Here is an 18595-nt window from a genome sequence, read left to right on the forward strand (position 1 = left end):
GCTTCTGCTTATTTTTGCATTTTAGACATCCATCAATTAGTGATGAAAAAATTGCAGCTGGTGGATACAACACGAGACCATGCTCCGCGACCGAGAGCGGCTCAACTGTGTTCAGTGTCCCGTAGCAGAGAGCTGTCGTCAGCGGCTGAAGAGTTCTGCGTTTGGATGCACGCAAAAGCCCCAGCAAAAATAATTACCATGAAAATAATAATAAAGATAATTCAATTATTTACTAATAAACGAGTGTTTTCTGAGTCCGTGTCACAAAGATGAATTTCGCATTTTTGCGGAAGAAGATTATAATGAAAACTTATGGTAACTTAACGTTTTCTATAAATATATTTATCATTTTTCTCCAAGTTTATTTTTGTGAATGTGAAGGGCTCCTGTTCAAGATGAGAAGGTAGAAAGCACGCCATTGTTGTTTTCTTTATATTATAAAATCATGTTTTATTGATATTGTCAGTGCACACAAATAAAAGTAGACTCTACAGCTCTGAATAATGTATTACTCTCACCTTTATCACAGAAAATGATGGCGAAGACTACAAAATGCAAATGATTGCGCCGGTGCCTCCACGTTCTGGAGAGTGCGCTTTAGCGTCCACTCTCTGCATAAACCATCAAATCTCACATTTATTCTTATAATCGCACGTTTAATATTTAAACATACTTATATGCTTGAACTGTTGTAGTATATCTATTGATTTTATTTAGGCAATTGATTTGAGAATGCTAAATCGATCAATCATAGTTTATGATCAGCTCACCGTCTGCCGCTTGGTCATTAAAAAACACAAACCTATATTTAACAAACAAAAAAAATGCTCCAAACGTTTTTTTATAAATTAACTTATTAAAAAAAGCTAAATATAATCATTTTGTCATTACATGCAAAACTTAAGTCTTTTAATAGCTGAAACAGTAGTATAAGACATTTTGGTAGAAGAGGGAAAAAAGACGGGCTCGGGTCAGACTCGGGCCGGTAATTCTGATAAGCTGTCGGACACAGGTTGTACTAGGACCTGAGCGTCTCGGGCCTAAATTTGAGGCTTGTGCAGGGCTCTAGATATTACCTATATTTATAAAAAAAGTTGGCACCACCTATGCAAAGTCATCAATGTAACCAGACAGGTCTCTCCATAAGCTAAAAAAAATAATAATCTCTACAAACTACATTTTGATTTTCCTTTTCAGATATACAGCAAAATGATCTCAAAATACATTGTAATTAATTTGTGACAATTAATATCTTTAAAATTAGTCGTTTTGTATTTCTCCATTGATTTTCATTTGTCATTCGCAAAGTTTCATGATTGGAGTTTCTCTCAGTTACACCCTTATGTCTCATAACTTTATTGTTTTCTGTAATTTTCTTCTTTTTTTTTGCTCCAACTAAAGTTTTACGAGGTTATTATTACGTTGGGTTCGTTAATAGCTTAAGTCATAATGCTTTAACAAAAACCTTTTTAAAAAACCCAATGGGAAAAATGGGCAGAAAACGTGAATTACGAGTAGTGTGATTAAGGTACTTACAGTCAGTGAGACCAGCGATCCCAGCAAGGGTTGTGATGGGCACATGTGGCATGTCCCCATTCATACTGACGGCTGGGCACAGAAGTCTTACGCACAAAGAGTTCCACAGAGATATTTATACGCTGACCATCCCTCACATCTCACTCAATCCTAAGAGGGAAAAAATTGTTTGGATGAATTTGTGATTTGAGATGACGTCTAACAAGCTTTGTTCATTTTTTTTACGTAGTCTCAACGATGTTATACATGGATCAACATAAATTATATGTTCATTTCAAGACAGTTACTGGCAGAATTAGTTCACTCAGACGTAATGTCTGTAACAGGTGTATTGATATCTGCATACTCTAACTGCCACGTAAAAGAGCATTATGTGTGTCCGATAACATCTACTACAGTGAAGACAGCATGACGGACACACCCACTCTGGACAGACAGAGGATGGACCATGGACACACCCCTCATTAGATATGCAAGCCCAACCCCATCTCTCTCAGGAGACCAATGACAGCTGGGAGATGGTAAGCGCATAGTAAGCACAAAAGAGCAGATGCAAAGCAGCAGATCTCACATAATCAAACAACACATTTTACACACATTCAAGGCAACATACTACATCACTGCTCAGGGGACAAGCAGTGTGTATTTTTGTTTAAACAACTGCATTTCAAAAACTATAAAACCCCTCTTCTATAGCATCAAAAGAAAATTCTGCATACGTTTCCGCATCCGGGTATTTAGAGTGCATTAATATTCATGACTCATTTGCATGTGAAACCGTATTCGAAAGGTAAACAGTCCGGTGCTGAGCTCTGACGTGCAGATTACCGATGCAAACCGGGGTACTTCTGTTGCACTGGCCCTTTAAATGCCTATACTTCACTTTATATTCATGAACCCTTTTTTGATCACTCGCATGCAGGTTTTGTAACAACAATATTTCATAATCAATCCTTTTGTGGCTAAAAATTTTAATTCGACAATCAGGAACGTTTTCAACAATTCCACTAATAATAATAAAAAAAATATATATATATATATATATATATATATATATATATATATATTATTATATATAAACCGAAAACCAGATGCAAGCGACTGAGTTGGCTTAAGTTCTGAATGCAATTATCCGCCCAATTTACTGTATTATTCTCTAAATCGTTAAAGCAAAATGCGATTTAAGGATATGGCAGGTCATACAGTGGAGTAAAGCATCACATCTGTACAAACAGGGTAACACAAAATGACCAAAAACACAGTGTTGACAAGTCGATCACCACAGAGAGGAACCATTCATCCTCAAAGCGTTTCACTGACGTTTATTCAGCCGTAATGACTCAAAACATGGCTAACACAGCTAAGTTATGAACACCAGAGAATGTAAATATTTACCATAACACGCGTTCAAGCCGTTCGTGGGTTATCGAGAGATGCTTAGAAATGATTTCGTCTATTAGCAAAGCGTTAGCTCGGGACTTAATAGATTCCTTGCAGGGACTCGCTAGTTAGCATTGCTCTGATCTGCTATGCGAATTCTACAAGAAACCCGAGCCGCTCGTGCCCTTACTTTTTTAAATAGCACATTTAGTAATCTTCTATGCGATTTTCTGTGAATAGTTCGGTCGATCGGTCTACTAAACGATAGCCGCCGCTATGCTAAACGCTGGCGAAAGCTAGTTCGGCTACGCACATCTTTCTGTCTCCGCTCGCGAACAATAAAAACACTTTTTGCCGTCCTCTATTTCCTCCCTCGCACTGTACGTGACGCGACGAAACGTTTTTGGTCATTACAAGCAGCGTGGGATATCTGTATATAATCCGTTTGAGCTCCCACACAAAAACGCTCGCCAGTGTTTGTATCGCGAGGCCTCCTCGAGCTCCGCAGAAGCCTCGGACTCTACGCAGGGGGGCGCGCCGGAGGAGAACGACTAGCCGAGCCGTTGCGACGTTCGTCTCCTCGGAGCCGTTCCGTCGAGAAAAAAACAAACGGAAATGTGTCGAAACGTGGTAAGGGAACGCGAAGACGGCCCTAGGAGAAATTGTGACAGGGTTTGATATTTACCTTAGCTTGGGGTAACTTCAAAGAAGAAAAAATAAGGGGACTGTTGTTGGGATGAGAGGTTGGTTGTCGGTCTGCTGTAAGTCTCTGGCTCCCCCTCTCTGCTATAAAAAGATCAGCGCGGGCTAGCAGGGTTTGTTTAGCCGAGCCAGCTAACAACAAGCCAACTCTATCTTTATCTGGGGTGGGGGAGGTCAGGCTTTCTCTCATCACACTTTAAATGCGTTTCATAACGGAGCCGCGATTAATTCGGCTCCTTATGAACTCATCGCGCCTGTGCCCGTAAACCACATATGCTTACGCCTTTGTTTTCTAACAAAAAAGCCCCACAACTGATGCTTTGTCGCTAGTCAGAGGGAATTGTAGGTTGACCGGAAATACAAATACTAATAACGTGATTATTTTTCCGCAGACACTGCTGACGATTTCCAGCCGTTTTCCATCAAATGCGAAAAACACGTCTTTTTTCTTTTTTTACTCTAGAGGGTCATCCCCAAACTATTACATATCATGTAATAGTGTAACAATCATGTAATAGGGTTTACAATATATTTTAGAATTGATACAAATACTTTATACATACGCATGCATGTATATATAATATATTAATCCTCTTATTTCAGTTAGTTTTTACATAAAAAAAAAAAAAAATATATATATATATATATATATATATATATATATATATATATATATATATATATATATATATAAGCATGAAAGCATGACAGAGTATTATCTTAAATTGAGTATTATATATATATATATATATATATATATATATATATATATATATATATATATATATATATATATATAATCTTTACACTAGTGATATGATCAGTGGATAATATTACCATAAAAATAATGTTTAGGAATTTTTTTCAATAGAATATGAAAGGATCGCCTTAAAGAAACTCTAATATATAATTTAATTTCTGATAGGTTTGGGGAGGAACATACTTCAGTGTTCTTGTAGGAACTTCTAGGTTATAACTTGACCTAGAGCCCTGTCCTTTCAGCTTTTCTGTACTTTCTCTTCTGGCCACTGGAGGGCGACTTAGTATAACGATTAAAGCTAGCGGGCACACCTGTACTTTAACGACTTTCTTTAAATTTGTGCATTTTTTAGATAAATAGGCTGTATGAGCTTTAATACCATGGCTTCCATTAGCCATTAAGTGTCATATATATTCCAACATTATTCAAGTCCAAACTAAAAACCTGTGTAAGTATAAGGTATTTGTGTTTTGTGTGAAAGCATCTGCAAAATGCATACATGTTGCTTTTTAAATTGGACCATTGCTCGTTTTTATTTGTATTTCTTAAACATGTCTATGTAAATTTATATACAAAATGTCTATAGCCTATACGAATCAACTTGAGCAAAGTATGCAGTCACATTCATACGCTGTTTTTAGTTTGGAACATTTGTAAAAACATTTTTAAGCCACTGTTTGCTCGTTAGCTGTACGTTGATATAACGCAGAGGGGTTTTTAATGTGTTCTCAAATGCAATATACTCGTACTCGCCTCACTCGAGAAAAAACTGGAACAGTTCAAGAAGGACGAGATAAAACTGTCAACAAGGTCTTGACACGAGCGGAGATTATATCATACATTCTTTCTAAGACGGTAACACCATGTGCTTGATAAGTACATTAGAGTAGGGATTGAGAAATGTCAAGGATGAGCCACGCAAAGGCAGATAATAACTAATTATGCAGAACTTTTAACTCCTTTATTGTCACTGTAACCGATTGTGTTTAAAAAAAGAATAGTTTGTTTTAAAGGAACAGCAAAAAAAACCCAAAAAAGCTGTAATGTACTCACCCCAAGGCCATCAATGTTTGGAGAAATGTAGCATTACATCAGCAGTGTGAATGGGTGCCTTCATAATGATGATAAAAATTATCACTGTAATCCACTTCACCACTTCAATCCATCCATTTTGTGAAATGTGTAACATTTTTGACTTCAAACTGTTATGGGTTTTGCCTAGAAGTGATGGGTTAAAGTTAAAATATCTGTATGGTGGATTAGTTTATTATAAACACACAGCTTTTCACTTCACAAGCCATTAAGTAATGGACTGGAGTTATGTGGATTATTGTGATGTTTTTATCAGCTCTCGTTCTGACGGCACCCATTCACTTAAGATTCAAAACAGGTTACCTAAGAATCGCTGTCATATCCAGGGTTAATGTAAGCAGTCCTGGCCAAAATGTTCTTTTTTTATTAATAGATTTCTTTATTTCGTTCAAACCGACAGTCATCTATAAAAGTCTTGAAATAAGATGATTACATCAGTTGAATGTACAGTTTTTCAAAACAGGGATGCAAACACATCACATGTGGAAAAAGGTCATAAAGACCGCTTTCAAAAATAGCCGTGCTGTAAAATTCACTTTAAAGACTCATTTTCCATGACAACATGCATAAAACCAAGACTTTTAAAATGAAAATGACATAAAATGACCATTATATCCCTTTCCACTCTCTTGTCTTTGTGTCTTGCTTTTTTATTTATTCTAAATGACTATTACAACTAATTAATTGTTGGACTGTACTTAAGGGGTATAGTTAGGGCATAGTTTGCATCTATGAAATAACAAATCATGCATGGTCTGAGCGGCTTCACAGATTCCCGCTTATTTTCACTTATAAAGGCTTCTGTAGTTGTGTAGCAATACACTGTTGTTTCTGGACTCGCAGCATCACTTTCCAACTTGAGCTGCCAAAACGTCCCATGTGTTTCATAACAACCAGTTTGAAAATGCTTCTTTCTAACTAGCTCTTTTTTCAAAATGATCTGAAATCAATTTGCTTATTTATCCCAGCCCAAGCAGAAGAATCACAGTCAACATGATTTCCCTAATGACATTGGGTTTTTCTCTTGAATTAACGAAAACGAACCTGCATCTAGAAAATCAACAAAGACGTACGTCTAAGGCAATCAAATCTATTAATCTACAATAAAAGAGTTCAAAGGAGACCGCGCGTGTCCATCTCTGCTTGAACCTCATCACATTTGGATGTCTTTGACAGGCATACAAAAAGACTTGAGATGAATCACTAGTCACTAGTGTTTGTACAAAAACTCCAGTTTTTCCTCAGGAAACGGGGCAGCTACATTTTGGTCTCACTGTCAGGGATCTTGGCATTCTCGCACTCGCTCTCCTGAGAGATGAGCTGGTATGACTTCTTGGTCTCGTTCTCCTCCACCACAGAGTTTCCGATCTCGGCATCGGTGTTGCGCAGCTCGTGACGTGACAGGTGCTCCACAATGCCAGCACCAATGGAGTCGCCCAAAACGTTTGTGGTGGTGCGCAGCCGATCTCTGAAACGGCAGACGAAAACAAACAGATTTAATTTCGTGCTTGAAATATGCCGGGCTTGGTCCAAGCACATCTCCTCATCAATGGGGATTTATGTACACATCTGGATGTCACACGAGTCTTTGTTGTGCTCTGAGGGCCTCGTGTAGCTTCCGCTTCAGAAAAACGGCTCCTCCGTCTTCTGTGATGTTTTTGCTGACCCATCTTTCCTAGCAAGAACGCTCCTCGGAGTCTGAGGCCTCCTCTGAACCTCACAATGCCTCTTCTGTTCTGTACACTGCTTTAACCAGCACATAATCCGACGACAAGCTCCCTGACTGAACTTGAGTTCAACGACTGCTGTTTTGCTTTGAATGCGGTGGGAGAAAAGGCCACAAGAACATGCTATTGGATATGGGTGTATTGTTCAATGGGTCCTAAACTCATTGGAAGCAGATGTTGCATGGCCATATACAATTGGATTATGGGTTATGGAATGTGAAAGATAGAGTATCTTGCTGCTCGGCCCTGCCTGTGTGCGCGAAGGAATGCACCTTTGGGTGTCTTCAGAACAACACGAGTTGAAAATCTCCTGTTTAGGGTTCCCACAGCTTTCGATCAATGCATTTCCGTGACTTTTCCAGTTAATCTGGATTATGAATGATGATAGATATTTTTAAAAATTATATAGAGGTTAGACGGTGATTACAGTAACAAAGAACCATTTTTAGCTAAAGTAGCGATTAAGCCTAAAAAACATAAGTATTAATGTCATTTAATTCTAAATAATAAAATATGCACTTTTATTATTTTAAACTGTATTTATTTTTTTATTCATTCCAATTATGTTTTTTTTAAATTGCATTAATTACATTTTAATAAACCTTTCTTTTAATAAACATTTTTATCTTTTTAAGATAAAATCCACAAGGCGTAAAAATTAGTATAATCACAGGTTTCATAATTCACTACTTAATGAATTAGTAACTCAAATGAATCAATACATGAATTTATTATTAATTATAAAACTAAAATAATGTATCCAAACTTACCTGGATACATATGCATATACTATAACTGTTCTATAGTTATATTGTCACAAAATGTAAACTGGCAGATTACCCAGCATTATATGGAAGTTTTTTAACTTCATCTGCATACATTACATTCACCTTGAAGTCACAATCTGAAAATTAATATTGATTTTTATTATTTTTTTATTTCCTTTTTTTGACAGTGGGAACTATTTCAGTTTATCAGTTTTTCTCTTTTCCCTGAAAAGTCATATTTGCGATGATCGCACAAACCAAAAACATTAAACATTTGTAATACACAAAAAACTGTACTCACAGAAACCAATCAACTGCGATGATTAGAGTGATGTCATCAGTGGGCAGTCCTACAGAGGTCAGCACTATCACCATGGTAACCAAGCCAGCCTGAGGGATCCCAGCTGCACCGATGCTGGCTGCTGTTGCTGTGATGCTTTAAAATGATACAAAGCACACATTCAAAATTCATTTTCAGTCAGATAAATGCTGAAATGGTGTGAGAAATCAACTACATTTAAGGCAAGACACTTCAAGCAAAACCGCTGTCATCATTTTTAAGATTTGGGATTCTACTTTCACAACATGTCTTCTTTAATACTACCAAAAGGATAACATCAAAAACACATTTTATTCAATTATTATTAATAATTATTATTTGCATCTGTATTTCAGTTACAATACAGTTTTACTGACAGATTTTTCTCAATTATTTTTTATATTTTTCATCCAGAAATATTTTTTTAACTAACATTTACCTACATTTAAACTTTTTTTACGGGTTCTGTAAATGTAAAATTCTTTTTTCTGAATTTTTCTGACAGTATTTTTGGATTTATGGATTGTTAAAAAAGATATTTAACATCTACACATGTTTCAGAATGATTTTTTGATATGTCAAAAATAAAATTAAACTTTTGATTCCGGCTTTATTCAGTGTTCCTATTTTTGGTCTGGAAATGTATGCAATGCATTTTTAATTAGACAGTGTCTAATTTGCATTTATTGCATTTTAAACATTAAAAAACATTTATTGTGAAAATCTGTTATTTTTTTGCTCGTGGTGTCTTGTCTTAACTGACCAAGCTGTCATGGGAAACGTTCTTTAACGGTACCTGATGGTTAGGATCTGTCCAAAGTTCAAATCCATGTCATTGACTTGTGCAATGAAGATGGCAGCCAGAGCCTCGTAAAGAGCAGTGCCATCCATGTTTATGGTGGCTCCAACAGGCAGCACAAAACGGGTTACACGTTTATCCACATGGTTATTCTCCTCTAGACACTTAAAGGTGATGGGCAGAGTGGCAGAGCTACGGAGACACAAATTCAGTCATCATTCATCAAACTCGAACCTTATGGTGTTACAACGAACACCATGAGAATAAACCATATGAGAACATACACATACAGCATGTAGTGGGTGACTAAAGTGTGAATAATTTATTTTTTTGTAAACTAACCTTTTTAAACATGTAAAAGTCATGCTAGCGCTACAGCAAAACCTAAATTTCATTCCAGTAAAGCCATGTTTTCTTTTTTCAAGATCAACATTTGTATAACCAATCGGTATACTCTGGTTAAATTCTAGTTAGTGTAGGAAAACCACGTTTTATTAACTTTTATTTTCGTTTTGCAACTCTATTATGCAGTTCTTTTATTGTGCAATTATCTACAGTACTTCAAAAACAAAGTACTACAAATGTAGTGATATTCGTAACAGGTTATCATGTCCATAATGAAATGATGCAAGCTCTTTGCTAAATAAAATATAAAATGTATTAAAGTGCATGTGCTGAAAATCACCTGGAGGAGGTACCGAGAGCGGTGACGAGGGCTTGCAGAAGTCCAGCGATGAACACAAATGGATTTTTACGCGTCACGAGGAAGTAAAGCAACGGCAGCACGATGACTGCATGTATCAGTAAGCCAATGATGACGGTGATGGTGTACATCCCCAACTGGCCTCCCATTTCTGATAGATCGTCCATTTCGACGATCTTTCCTGCGATCAGGAACAATATACCGAGAGGAGCGTACCTGAGGTGGGACGACATAGATTAAGTATGTCGTAAGTGTTTTTCTATAGTCATGTTATGACTCGAGGCGCTTCAGACTGCAAATAAAGTATTCACAAATGCAGCAAAAACACTGCGCCAGTAACAAGTAAAAAGTAAAAAGTAAAAAGTTATTCTTTTTAACTGAGAAAGTGAAAAACATTCACAAAACAGATCCAAACTCAATCGTGAGTTAGCACTCAGAGCCATTACTGAGTTCACAACTGAATTATTTACTGCACCATCTGTAATTTTTTCGGTCGCATCGGGTTTGCTAGGTTCGTATGAATCACCAGAGACTAAAAACATCACATTTTGAACAAATGTACAATAAAAATAACTACAAAAAGTTCACAGCTTTAACTTAAAGACCGGTGGTCCATCCTAAATTGAGCTATTAAAGGGATAGTTTAAGCAAAAATAAACATTTTGTCATCATTTAGGCTACTCGCACTCATGAGTTTCTTTCTTGAAGATGTTGAACACATGAAGAATCGAAGGAAAGTCAATGGCTACTAAAACTGTTTAGTTCATTTTTGAGCGAACCTTCTCTTTACGAATTTTTTGTTCACGTAAACAGACCCAAATTCGAATGCTGACCTATAAATTGCCATATACATGCCTATGAAATGTTGCCATTTAAATTGCAAGTCAGGGCTGACAATTTATTTATACTTTAGACACTTTCTTATCTGACAAGCCAATTAAAATATGGACTTATCTATTAGCTTGGAAGAAAAATTTATTTTACCATAATTATTATACGAGGGCCAACTCTGGGTCTGCTTTAAATTAAAACGACAAAAACAAATCTGGCAGGTCACGACACGGTTTATCCCATTTTCAGTGGTTTTCATTAATTACAAAAAACACTGTTTGTGAGAACCAAGTATACGCAATACGCTCAAAGCTGAAAACTTCCCCACTCTAAATCACTCACCACATGATAATGGCAACAAGCCTCATGATGGCCTCATTTAGACAGTCAAAGAAATCCCGAAGCGGCTGACCCTGTTCCTTCATGTTCCCGATGATGAGGCCAAAACACATGGAGAACACCACGAGTCCGAGCGCGTTGACTCCGTTAACCGTTCCCAGCACTGGTATCACCTCTTCACGTTTGAGCTCCTGCGAGCCGTTGCTCAAACTGAACAGCGTCTCGTTCACTAAAACTTTAACAGTGACCACTCGCTTGGCATACTGCGTTCTAAACTGAGGAAGGCAGAGAGAATAGTAACAGTTGGTCGTGTTTACCGGCGTATGCAAAACTGGATTTTAAGCGCTTAAAAATACATTACCTGTTGTGTGCAAGCTTGCACTAAATTAGGAGGAAACATGTTTCTGAAAAATAAGCAATTTAAAAAGAATAAATAACAGATGCGATAAAACGGCAGGTTAAAAAAGCACTTTGCCACACCTGATGAGATCGAGGAAGGCGTCTGCTGGACTGATTTGTTCGATCTTCTCCTGTTTGGTGAATTCGTCTTTAGAGCCTCTTCCCGGGTGGATGATGAGCACCATGATGATCCCGATGAACACAGCGATGATGGTGGTGGTGGTGTAGTAAATCACGGCTCTCACGCCCATCTTCCCTGAAGCTCGGCTGTCCAGGGCGCCATACCTGCGCACAGGTGACGTTAGACTGCAATATTAGTTCGTTTCACTTGATTCTTTGCATGCATGTGCATATAGCGTTATGAGCAACAGCATATATTGTCTGCTCATTCTAACCTTTAAAATGTTTTTCAGTCACACTTAAGTTTTTTAGTTTAAGTTGCAATTTTCACTACAAGAATTAACCGTGACGTCTCCCCCAGTAAACTCTAATTCAACTAATTTGCTCTAATTTAACTCTAATAAAACTAAAAATCACTAGTTAGTATGGCAGTTGTTAAGTTTAGGTATAAGGTAAGTTTAAGAGATCTAAAATAATGTAGGAGATCCAGAATAAGGCATTAATATGCACCCTATAAGTATTAATAAACTGCCAATTAGCCAGTAATGATAATAAAAATAATAATAGTGAGAATAATAGTTGTTTTTTTTATGTATTATACTCTTTAAGAAATATAGTAAAACATGTAGAATTGTGAAATGTTATTACAATTTAAAATAAATGTTTATTAAAATAATTTAAAACATTGTTTATTAATAATTTACTAATGAATAATTTATTATATCCTTTATTTAGTAATTTATTAACAGCATCCTTGCTCCATGATTCTTCAGATATAATTACAATTTGCTGATTTTGTACTCATTAAGCATTATTATCATCAATGTTGGTACACAACAATTGCGATGCTTAATATTTCCATGAAAAAAATCTGATGCATTTTCAGTATTTTTTGATGAAATTATAGTTCAATAGAACAAATAGAAATCTGCAACTTTACTTACTCTTTTAATCAATTTAATGCATCCTTTTAAAAATAAATGTATTAATTTCTTTCAAAGAAATAAAAGCAATCTAATTAATTCACTACTAATTTACTCATTTAAGTCATCAAAACTACGTAATAACACAAATCTTGTGACCACGAAATGTAAAACTCTTTGTAAAAATTTGTCCAGATTTTGCAAATTTTTTGATAAAGTATACAGCTGTTTAATGAAAGGTTTTAAGGAATTAGAAATGGCAAAAGTAGACAATTCAGACCAACAAAAAAATATCTGTTGAATTCAGTGTGAAATTCAGAAAGAAAGAAACAAACAAACCAAGAAAGAAAGAAAGTCTCTACATTGATGCTCGATAACAATAGCTTTTATAGGAGTCAGACAGTATATTTCCTGAAGGTCACTGACCACGACTGCCATTCAGCATTTCTCTCTATAGGACTGAAACAGCCATTGTACTGAACTATGTATGTCTTGCATTATTGTGTATGGTGCATGTGTGTGTTTGTGTGTGTGTGTGTGTGATCCTAAGTAGTGATCTCACTGCCCCCAACCCCATAAAACCCCTCAGCTTTACACCCCACAGTGGCCTGGGAACCTTCTGCACAGGTCATGCTGCTCTCATTAGTTCACGTCTCCATGGTAACCACGACTTCCCCTGCCAGAGTCTTATAAAGTCTTATTCTCCTATACCGCAGAGTAATTACCTCACATATACACACACACACAGTCTTCAAAGATGAATTGTGTGTGACCCTCAACAAAGGAACCCATCTAATGAGGGCTCAATCTCCGTGGCCATCAGCGAACGGCCAGAATCTGCTGATAAACTAAGTCTGTCTGTTCCATCAAGCAGCTGATTAATCAAAAAACGATTTAAATAATTCCTCGCATTTTGGGGAAAGTCTTGGACCTACTTTCTAAGAAACAGAGATTACGATTTTTACACAGTGGACAATAAAGTGGGTAGAAAAAAAGATTTAAACCACCAGAATATCACAGATTTAAAGGCAGACTTCTTGATCTGACTCATAAACGACCTGTATATATAGCAACATTTGATGAATAAAAAGTTAATAGCATTTATTCAAAATAGAAATCTTTTGTAACGATAAAACAAAACAGTGTGAGTAAATTAATACTTTTATTGATCAAGGATATTTCAAACTGATTAAAAAAAAAGCTTGTATTGTTACAAAAGATTCCTATTTGGAATAAATGCTGTTCTTTTTAACTTTTTATTCATCAAAAACTGTTTCCAACACAACTGTTTCCAGCACTGATAATAAATCAGCATATTATTATGATTTCAGACGGATCATCTGACACTGAAGACTGGAGTAATGATCCTGAAAATTCAGCTTTGCCACCGCGAGAATAAATTCAATATTAAAATAGAAAGATGTTACTTTAAATGCTAATAATTTTTCAAAACATTACTATTTTTACTGTATTTTGAAGAACAGGACTTTAAAGACTTTAAAAGTCTTACTAATCCCAGAGTTTTGGTGGCTGCCATACAGTCATGTTTTCTTCAGAAAATGAAAAGATCTGTTTTTTCTACTTAATTTACCTCAGGTAATAATGCATACGGCATATAGCAATAACAACTCTCTCTGAATGGCATGCATCAGACTTCATTTATAGTGATAATACACTACATTTTGGAATCACAGTGATGAATGCAACTAATTTTTGCTCTGTAAGTAGATGACCACTCAGCAAATGAACAATACTTCACACAGATGTTCAAACTGGTATCAACGACCACCTTTAAAGTTGGTCCTTGTTTTGGCTTTTGTAGATTTGGTTGACATGATGACATGCTGTGATGCACCATATGAGTGTGTGTGTGTGTGTGTTTTGAGATTTTGATCTGAATGGACCTCTACTGTGTCACTGACGTTCAGCCTTGTGACTGTGCAAGTGAGAGAAAGACAGGAACAAATAGCGTGCAAGAAGATCTTTAAAGACAGCTGCTGTTCTATCTGTTGCAATAAATCATTATGACTCTTTTTACTCAATACACATTTCTGGTCATATCGTAATTGACATTTCAAAAAAAGTCAACATTGTTTCAAAGAGACAACAATGGGTTTTTTTAATCATCTTTCATTAAACGTTACAATTTGCTCCTTTCTTTTATTTTAACGCCTTATTTTAATGCTCCAGCCATCTGTCTCCATTCAGCTGCTTTCGAAATCCAATCAGTTCCTGCCATACTTCTTCTCGTCTCATGTTAGTGAAACGACTCGTGCATGCTCTTTCACGTGGGCTCCTTAGCATATAAGCAGCTGTTTAACTATCAAAGATGGACAAAAACCATAAGCATTGTCTTTTTTATTCTATATAAGCGTGTGCCACACGGCAGCCATCAATCTGCCTGGAAACTGCCCTAACTTTATTTAGAAAGCAGCAAATGCTATTTATACACAGAGAATATGTGTGTGTGTGTGTGTGTGTGTGAGAGAGAGAGTGAGAGAGAGAAAGATGACTGAAAGGAGCTTTTGTTCATTTCTCTGTATGGTCACTTTGACCTTTGACCTCTTGTCTGTTTGGAAAGCGACCATCAAAGCACTGACCTCACACACACACACACACACACTCTCTCACCTGCCCCTACTTTCTTAAACGGGTCAAACCCCTTAGAGAACCATATGCTGACCTTCCTCAGGATTTATTTTGAAACAAAACAGGCTCAGAAGCTGAACCGAATTCTCCCTTAAAACTATTATATGATTTTGCAAATGCATTTACAGCTAAATAAACAGAATTGCTTAGGCAGCACGAGTGACATAACTATATCTGCTGTCCCATTTGAGCATGACCAAACCAGTTTGGGCCCGTCCCCTTCCCCTACATCATGTGTTTATCTCCAGTTCAGTGCCTGGTGGCGCAGTACCTGTGATTAAACTGGACACCAGCAGGGGGAGCACCAGCATCTGCAGCATTCTCATCAGCAGCTCTCCGGGAAAGGAGAAGTACTTCACCTCTCGATAAGACATTTTATACGGCCGCAGTCCGAATCCCAAAATTATACCTGCGAGAGAAACACACATTCGTCTTTAACTGATCTGTAAAAACGACTTTTTGCATTTGGAATTATTTTTAGACGTGTTTAGGTCGTTACACGTTTTTTTTAATATAATTTAACAGAAGAGGAAAAAATACGAATGTCACGATTGTGAAATACTTTAAGTGTGTTGTACTGTGTCACTGCTCAAGTCAGAGCACAATGCTGTCTTTGTCAAAAGAAATGCTAATGGAATTTCTATCACAATTTGGAACGGATCATAATGGGATCCGAAGTGAAACGTTCCGCTTCAACATATTGGTTCCAAAGTATCATTAAAAAAATGTGTTTAAATGTTCAGTATTCAGATTAAGGTTCAGTGTTTTATGATATCCAATGCAAAAAAAATAACTCTAATATATATGATGATGAATATGATAATGGCATAACAATATATATATATATATATATATATATATATATATATATATATATATATATATATATATATTTTCAAAAATGTGTTTTTTTATGTTATCATGTTAAAACCGTTATATTGTTATATTACATTTTAACAAATATCAGCTTCATATTTAATTGCATTTTTAATATTTATTTTATTCAATTGTTATTAAATTGTACTTTTATTAAATTGTATGCCATTTTGGCACTTACATTCATTTGCATTTTGACTTCAATATCATGTACATCTACATTTATGCGTAGCAGGCACAGACAATCCTCTCAGCATCAAACACTGTCTCACCGATGATGACGGCAGCGACTGTGAGGATGACGAAGGCATTCCGCCTGAAGAAGCCTTTGACGTCATTGGTGGTGATGCTCTGTACGGTGTTTCGCGCCCTCTGCGAGCGCTCTGTGAAGCCGTCCCGCAGCTGCTGTACTCTGCTGCGCTGCAGACGCGTCTCTCCGTTACTCTGAGTCATGCCTGATGGGGGCGCCACACGGGACTCTCCAGACGCCGCGGGACGATTCGCGGGAAACACTCGATAGCTGCAGAGAACGACATACAGGTAAACTCTCGAATGCAATATCAAGCTGAATACTAAAAAGTACTTTTTTTTTACATTTTCTTGCTAAATTTTGAGTGCGCTGAAAAAACGTGGTGTAGGATTTACATTGAAACAATTGCCTCTCAGAAATTACTAGTAAAATTCACAGAAAAATGACAAATATATAGCAAGTAATGATGAATGAAACATTAGAATTAAAAAGGCTGAAATTGTAAAACATTTTTTTTCAATTTGTTTCCTCTTTTTCTAGCTAGTATGCTGTGAGGAAGATCACTGCACAGTAAAAATGTATATATATATATATATATATATATATATATATATATATATATATATATATATATACATACATATATATATATATAATGTCACATTTTATCCTTCTTTTTTGCACGATAGGTGTGTTCAAATCAAAAGAGATTAAATGATTTAATTGCTTAATGTCCTGTTTTAGCTTGTTTTATTGTACACAAAGTGAAAATCATGAGGCACATCTTCAAAATATGTAATAACCTAGCACACTACTCTTTAACAGATTTGTGGCATCAACAGTGCATGCTGTATTATAATAATTAGGTTGGTGGTTTGTTCAAATCACTAACTTGAAGTATGAGCAACAATAATAATAATGCTTTCTTAAAACTAAAGCACTTAAAGCAAACCTAAATTGTAAAATAATTTTTAATAATAAAATACTATTTCATTTATTTCATGTTAATTGAACGTGTTTCTTTTCATTTTATGTATTTATTTGTGGATTAATTTGTAATTGATTGTTTCTACACCATTTTTTTTAAAAAATGCGATCTAAATTTAAAGGGGTTCTTGCAACAGTTCTATAGAGGAACCCTTTTTGATTCGGTTCCCCAAAAAACCTTTCGGTGAACAGTTCTTAAAATAACATTTTTATTTTCTCAGAGTAAGTCAAAGAATCTCTTTTCCCTTTATAGAACCTTTTGTGCAATAGAAAGGTTCTATTAATAAAAAAAGGATCTTCATGGAAGCATCAGTGCCAGTAAAGAACCTTTTGAGGTTCCACGGATGTTAAAGGTTTCTCCCCGAAGCCAACAGACAATCTATATTTTATAAAAAGTAAGTTTTTGGTTTTTTTTGTCAGGTGTAAATACACACGTTCAGTGTATCCGAATTTAGGTTCTCTTCAGCAACTATTTTTAATGTGTCAAAAAGTCCCTCTCAATCAGGGCGTTGACTTCTTGGACACAAACAGTCACACAGCAAACATTTTTTCAAATTATTTCATTACAAGTGACTGCAGCACGTCAGCACAGGTCTCGAAACCCCGCTGTAAAGTTTCAGAGAACTCCTGCTATCTTTCCACGTGTGCTAGGAACACAGCCAGACCAAACACTGCTACTCTCCCTCTCACACACTTGGACTCACATGGTCTGAGCAAACTCCCCCGTTTAGAACAATAACAGACAGTTACTCACATCAAAACGAGCGATTCTGTCCGACCCTTCCTCTGACGAAGATCCTCTGCGCTGAGAGCCTGGAGAGGAGTGTGTGCTTAGAAAGAAATTTGTAGGAGTTTGCAAGGAAGGGTCTGCAAGCGTAAAGGGTGTGAGTGAGAAGGGCAGACGAGAGCCAATAACAGAGCGGAGGAAGATGAGAAGGGGCGGAGCGTGCTGAAAAAGAGAAGCTCTTTCACACACTAGAGAGGAGGAACTGCCAGCTCGACTGTGGGAGGGGCTAACGCGAGCTCCTCCCACTTTCGATGAAGAGATGGAGGGAAAAGCATGTGTTTGTTTTCACATGCACCTAGAGCCGCATGGTCTGAGACCACTCTGTTTGGAGCAATAAGTGGAAAAAAAAATTCCCCACAGCGTCTCACAAAAACGAATTTGATCACCTAACCTGAACATCTTTAAGATGCTCTTTGGATGGTTTTTTTTGGAAGTCGCCCGGAACATGATTATCAAGTCTTGTAACAACTTGTCGGTTCTACTCCAAGTCAGTTTATTCACATTTCATTTCAATTGCATAATCTGACATATTTGGGTGAGGCGAGGTAAACAACCGAAAACAAATATAAAACTGAAGTGTGAACAAATTATACATTATTAAAAAAAAGTAAAAAAAAATTTTGTTTCTTTGTTTAATGCACGTTTGCAT

The 18595-nt window shown here is 36.5% G+C and overlaps 2 protein-coding genes across 2 annotated transcripts in view; both read right to left on the reverse strand.

Moving 5' to 3' along the window:
* The window catches only part of nipbla (NIPBL cohesin loading factor a), a 29717-nt gene extending 25961 nt beyond the window's left edge, over positions 1-3756 (reverse strand). The window contains exons 1-2 of the mRNA XM_043238448.1: positions 3602-3756; positions 1537-1686 (exon numbers count right to left, since the gene is read on the reverse strand). Of these exons, the coding sequence (XP_043094383.1) occupies positions 1537-1600 (64 nt within the window). The 5' untranslated portion in view covers positions 1601-1686; positions 3602-3756. The remainder of the gene's footprint in view (positions 1-1536; positions 1687-3601) is intronic.
* Positions 3757-5828: 2072 nt separating this feature from the next.
* Positions 5829-16436, reverse strand: slc1a3a (solute carrier family 1 member 3a). The gene is made up of 9 exons (XM_043238449.1): positions 16195-16436; positions 15311-15455; positions 11436-11639; positions 11317-11359; positions 10959-11230; positions 9768-10001; positions 9080-9274; positions 8266-8400; positions 5829-6938 (listed from the first exon to the last, which is right to left on the reverse strand). Exons 1-9 carry the CDS (start codon positions 16373-16375, stop codon positions 6728-6730), a joined length of 1620 nt encoding a protein of 539 aa, XP_043094384.1. The 5' UTR covers positions 16376-16436; the 3' UTR covers positions 5829-6727.
* Between the last annotated feature and the right edge of the window lie 2159 nt (positions 16437-18595).

Source organism: Puntigrus tetrazona, chromosome 5, assembly GCF_018831695.1.
Source record: "Puntigrus tetrazona isolate hp1 chromosome 5, ASM1883169v1, whole genome shotgun sequence".
NCBI lineage: Eukaryota > Metazoa > Chordata > Actinopteri > Cypriniformes > Cyprinidae > Puntigrus > Puntigrus tetrazona.

Excerpts from the sequence above, each read along its gene's own strand:
- slc1a3a (XM_043238449.1), bottom strand. The coding sequence starts at position 16,375 with ATGACTCAGAGTAACGGAGAGACGCGTCTGCAGCGCAGCAGAGTACAG. Across the intron at positions 11,231-11,316 it reads TGCAAGCTTGCACACAACAG|TTTAGAACGCAGTATGCCAA; the intron begins GTAATGTATTTT and ends TGCCTTCCTCAG. Across the intron at positions 6,939-8,265 it reads ATCGCAGTTGATTGGTTTCT|AGATCGGCTGCGCACCACCA; the intron begins GTGAGTACAGTT and ends CTGCCGTTTCAG.